General features: G+C 51.0%; 1 protein-coding gene across 1 annotated transcript; it reads left to right on the forward strand.

Annotated features, from left to right (window-relative positions):
• The first annotated feature begins 303 nt into the window (after positions 1 to 303).
• Positions 304 to 3929, forward strand: BMP4 (bone morphogenetic protein 4). The gene is made up of 3 exons (XM_082855824.1): positions 304 to 354; positions 1417 to 1793; positions 2772 to 3929. The coding sequence occupies exons 2-3, from the start codon at positions 1424 to 1426 to the stop codon at positions 3626 to 3628; spliced, it is 1227 nt and encodes a 408-aa protein (XP_082711950.1). The 5' UTR covers positions 304 to 354; positions 1417 to 1423; the 3' UTR covers positions 3629 to 3929.
• Positions 3930 to 5702: the final 1773 nt, after the last annotated feature.

Below are 5702 nucleotides of genomic sequence, written 5' to 3' on the forward strand. Positions count from 1 at the left end.
CTGGCGCGGAGGCTGGCCTCTCCAGGAGGGGGCGGGGCCGCGGGCGGGCAGGGATTGGGGGGTGGGGAGACGGGGGCGGGCGCGCGGGCCCTTTCACAGCCCGCCTCGGGGAGGGCGGGCTCCTCCGTGCGTGGGGCGGGGCCTCTGCGTTCACGTGACGCCTAGGGGCTGGAAGAAAAACAGAGTCTGTCTGCGCCAGAGTCTCATTATATTCAAATATTCATTTTAGGAGCCATTCCGTAGTGCCATCCAGAGCAACGCACTGCCGCAGCTCCTCTGAGCATTTCCAGCAAGTTTGTTCAAGATTGGCTGTCAAGAATCATGGACTGTTATTATATGCCTTGTTTTCTGTCAGTGAGTAGACACCTCTTCCTTCCCTCCTCCCGGGAATTCACTCTGCCCTCCCCACCCGTGCTCGCCTTGTGTCCCTCCCGTCGGACCTTCCTTCCACACTCTGCTTTCTGGCAGCGCTGTCGCTTTCTTCTAGGCCGGGCAGCCACTGCGCTCCAAGCCCACCGGTTCTATTCAAAGGGCTCCTTGCTCCCCCTCGCTCTCTCTGATCCGTGCGTTGCAAGAAAGGGAAGCGAGAGGGGGCTAAACAGATGGAAGGTCCTCAGCCGGGGGGGGGGGGCTAAGGGCCCCCCTCCCCACATAACTGGAGAGCACCCAGTGCCCCTGTGGCGAGTTCCTAGCTGCTTGTCAAAACTCACAGAGGTCGCTCTCGGACTCATCCCCTCCCACACACCCTTCCCCGGGAGTGAGCGAGAGGGCGCGATCAGATGCTTCTTGCTGGGCATTTCAAACTCATCAGCCACAGTAAAATAAACCCTCCAGCCATTCGGTCCGCCCCCAGACCCTGCCTCCCCCGTGTCTTCACCCTGCTCCTGCTTCTCTGCTTTCCCTCCCTCCTGCTCCGAACCAGCTGGAAGTGGTGGAAGTCGGGCTCTGGCTCGGAGGGCGGAGGAAGAAGGGGGGTGGAGGGAGAGGGGGAGAGAGGCTGAAGGTCTGAAGTGGAGAGGAGAGCGATGGCATTTTAATTCTCCCTCCCCCACCCTTCTTTACCTTCTCAATGTTAACTGTTTATCCTTGAAGAAGCCAAGCTGAGATCATGGCTCAGATAGCAGTTGGGACAAAAAAAGATTAACAGGATGGAGGCTATCTGATTTGGGGTTATTTGACTGTAAACAAGTTAGACCAAGTAATTACAGGGCAATTCCTACTTTCAGGCCGTGCATGGCTGCAGCTGGTGGTGAGGGGTGTGTGTGAGGGCGAAGACACAAACTTGATCTTTCTGACCTGTTTTACATCTTGACCCTCTAGCTCTAGCCCTATGTGCGTATGCAGAGACATCTCTATTTCTCTCTAGTTATCGGTGTTTATTTATTCTTTAACCTTCCACCTCCTCCCCCTCCCCAGAGACACCATGATTCCTGGTAACCGAATGCTGATGGTCGTTTTATTATGCCAAGTCCTGCTAGGAGGCGCGAGCCATGCTAGTTTGATACCTGAGACGGGGAAGAAAAAAGTCGCCGAGATTCAGGGCCACGCGGGAGGACGCCGCTCAGGGCAGAGTCATGAGCTCCTTCGGGACTTCGAGGCCACACTTCTGCAGATGTTCGGGCTGCGCCGCCGCCCGCAGCCTAGCAAGAGCACGGTCGTCCCGGATTACATGCGGGATCTTTACCGGCTTCAGTCTGGGGAGGAGGAGGGGGAGCAGATCCACAGCATCGGTCTGGAGTATCCCGAGCGCCCCGCCAGTCGCGCCAACACCGTGAGGAGCTTCCACCACGAAGGTCAGTCCCTGCCCCGAGTCTGGGCTGGGGAGGGCCAGTAGGGCTGCCTGGTGGGACAGTGGAAGCTCCAGGGGAGAGGGGTTCCGGTTACCTCAGAGCCCCACATCCAGGAGGCTGGGGGACAGAGCTGCTTACTTTCTGGAGTTTTCAGAGTTGTGGCTGAATTTATTTTTTGGAGACAGAAGGGAGGAGTTGGGGAGAAGGGGAATGACACCACTCAGACGTGGGCTAGCCCCGGCCGTGTGTTTTTGCTATATCAAAGCCTTTTATGCCAGGGTTTCTGACTTTTTTTTTTTCTGTTTTTCAAAGCACCTACTGAATTTAATATTACAGCTGTGTGTTTGTCAGGTTTATTCAATAGGGGCCTTGTAATCCGATCTGAATGTTTCCTAGCGGATGTTTCTTTTCCAAAGTAAATCTGAGTTATTAATCCACCAGCATCATTACTGTGTTGGAATTTATTTTCCTCTCTGTAACATGATCAACAAGGCATGCTCTGTGCTTCCAAGATCGCTGGGGAAATGTTTGGTAACATACTCGAAAGTGGAAGAGGCAGAAGGTGGTTGTGTGCATGTTCCCTCCTGCCTCTGCTCTGTTGGCCCCTCTTTTTCTTTACAACCACTTGTAAAGCAAACTGTGTACACAAAGCCAAGAGGGCTTTAAAAGGGAAGTCTGATGGTGGTGGAGTAAGGAGTTAACACATGGAAATTATTAGACGTATAAAGGAGATTGGGAGATTCTGTCTTTGGTGCTTGCTGAATGCTAGCTAGGCTTCGCTGGTTTGCTAGCTGCGCCATTTATCTGCTCCTTCAGATTAAACGGTGTGCTTGTTTCCCCCAAATAGGCTTCCACTATATAAGCAGAGTTCATCACTCATCACCCGACTCTTAGCTATTTCTTGATTTTTCAGCCTCTGAAATAGCTCATGTGCTTTTTTTTTTTTTTCCCCTTTTTCTTTTCCTCCCTGACTGTGCCTAGAACATCTGGAGAACATCCCAGGGACCAGCGAAAACTCTGCTTTTCGTTTCCTCTTTAACCTCAGCAGCATCCCAGAGAACGAGGTGATCTCGTCCGCAGAGCTTCGACTCTTCCGGGAGCAGGTGGACCAGGGCCCTGACTGGGAGCAGGGCTTTCATCGTATAAACATTTATGAGGTTATGAAGCCCCCGGCAGAAGTGGTGCCCGGGCACCTCATCACACGACTACTGGACACGAGACTGGTCCACCACAATGTGACACGGTGGGAAACTTTTGATGTGAGCCCTGCAGTCCTTCGCTGGACCCGGGAGAAGCAGCCCAATTATGGGCTGGCCATTGAGGTGACCCACCTCCATCAGACACGGACCCGCCAGGGCCAGCATGTCAGGATTAGCCGATCGTTACCTCAAGGGAGTGGGGATTGGGCCCAGCTCCGGCCTCTGCTGGTCACCTTTGGCCATGATGGCCGGGGACATGCCTTGACCCGACGCCGGAGGGCCAAGCGTAGCCCCAAGCATCACCCACAGAGGGCCCGGAAGAAGAATAAGAACTGCCGGCGCCACTCGCTCTATGTGGACTTCAGCGACGTGGGCTGGAATGACTGGATTGTGGCCCCACCAGGCTACCAGGCCTTCTACTGCCATGGAGACTGCCCCTTTCCACTGGCCGACCACCTCAACTCAACCAACCATGCCATTGTGCAGACCCTGGTCAACTCTGTCAATTCCAGTATCCCCAAAGCCTGTTGTGTTCCCACCGAACTGAGCGCCATCTCCATGCTGTACTTGGATGAGTATGACAAGGTGGTACTGAAAAATTATCAGGAGATGGTAGTAGAGGGCTGTGGGTGCCGCTGAGATCAGGCCTTCCTTGGGGACACACACACACACACACACACACACGTTCCATCCACTACTCACCCACACACTACACAGACTGCTTCCTTATAGCTGGACTTTTATCTTAAAAAAAAAAAAAGAAAGGAAAAAAAAATCTAAACATTCACCTTGACCTTATTTATGACTTTATGTGCAAATGTTTTGACCATATTGATCATATATTTTGACAAAATATATTTATAACTACGTATTAAAAGAAAAAATAAAATGAGTCATTATTTTAAAGGTAAACTATGTTCTTTTTCTCTTAAATCCTTTCTCTCCCTTCGCCCCATCTCTTTTGGATGAGATTTTTTTCTGTTAAGGTGGGGCTGGGGGCACTGTGGAAGTCAGAGTGTGGTAACTGGAGGTGGTTAAGTTGGAAAGACAGGAAGTAAACTGATGGTGGAGGATGGTAATTGCCAGGATGAATTGTTTTCCATTTCTATTTAATGTTAACAAGGACAAGGACGCGGCATCCTCTCCCATCTGGATGACACATGCCTTGGAGAAACAGTGGGATGAAAGGAGTAGGCCAGATTAAAGACTCAGTTTGGGGCTCTTTGTACATCCTCTGTTTTCGCTCACCTGTTAGAGGTGTGTCCCAGCAAAGTGTGATGGGTAAGAGTCTCAACTCTAGGGAAATGCTTCCCACCTCTGCTTTTATGATACCCAGGGTATCTCCGGTTATTACAGGCACCAATATTGTATTTTCAAACCAAAACTAATTTGCACACTCACAAATTAACGTGTGTGTGTGTGTTTTAAGCAGGAGTTTTTTGAGGTTTTTTTTTTTTGAGAAGTGGGTTTTATCCAATAAAATAAATAATCTGCCTTACTTTCAAAAAGTTTGGTGACCACTATTTTGATATACCACATGGTAGAAATTCTCCAGTGTCTCTGGACTTTTCCCCCTTGTCTCCTATTCCCCAGGTGAAGGCTTTCATTGAATTCAAAATTCCAAGAGATTGAGCTGGGTTGGGGGGTGGGAATGAGGTCAGATACTGAAGGGTCAGAATTTCCAAGTGGGCACTGTGAAAGCATCCCACTGTATAGAGTCTCTCGAGTCAAATGCCAACTCTCCTTGCATCTCTGTGCCATTCCTCCCCCCTTCCCTGGAGCTGAGCAGAAAGTGATACACCTGGTGGATGTGATGTTCTGAGCCAGGGTTTCTCCAAGGACAAAGCTCAGTTTTTGACCAAACAAAATAGAAAATGCTAATGTGCTTGAGCAGTCTCCCTCAGTTCAGGGCTGCCAGTGAGGCAGAGAAATGGGTTTCTGGAAGGACACGGATGTAGGGGCTCAGAGGACCAGAGGAGAGACCTTTGCCTTTTTTTGTCACCAGCAAGTAAATGATGCCCTGGAAGTTTAGCTTGCGTGGGCTCATTTCTTGTGTGTGCTTTTCTTCTGCATGGGCTTGGATGGGTTTGGGGCAAAAGCAGTGTCTTCGTGTGGTCTGTGGGATGAGCTGTGAGAAGTGCATTCTTTTCATGAGGAGGTAGGGGTGAGTGGCAGTGGTGGTGGCCATTGTGGTGCTGAGTGTGCCCCCGCATTCATGTACACACACTCTTCCATGTGCTCTTGGGGGTGGGGTGGGTGAAGCAGGACTCATTTTTGTTTTTAATTGCTGAAGTCCTACAATCCTCTGAAAGGAGCAGCTTAGTGGAAACCAATAAAAATAGAAGTGGAGCAGTTGCCAAAGCCCCAGCTCCCTGGAGAGCACAGGTGGAGAGAGGAGATCGGAGCCCCAGGCAAAGGCAGCAAGACTCCACAGTTCCTCCAAAACTCCCTGCAAAGAGGGTTACTTCCCCCCTCCCCTAGCCCCCCAGGTCGTTGCCCCTTTGATTAATGGTAAGGAGGTCGAATAAATCATTTAGGGGAAGCCCATTAAGGGTTCCCCTCAGGCAGCCTCGTTTTGTTTTGCCCGATTTCCAGCAACTTTCTGAAATGTCCGTGTCATTGAAGAGGAACCCGCAGATCTCTAGCACTTGGACAAATCATCCGAGGGCAAATCCTGAGCCCAGTGGCTGCCTGGCTCAGGTCACTTTCTAGC

Source organism: Leucopleurus acutus (assembly GCF_964270905.1).
Source record: "Leucopleurus acutus genome assembly, chromosome: 1".
Lineage (NCBI taxonomy): Eukaryota > Metazoa > Chordata > Mammalia > Artiodactyla > Delphinidae > Leucopleurus > Leucopleurus acutus.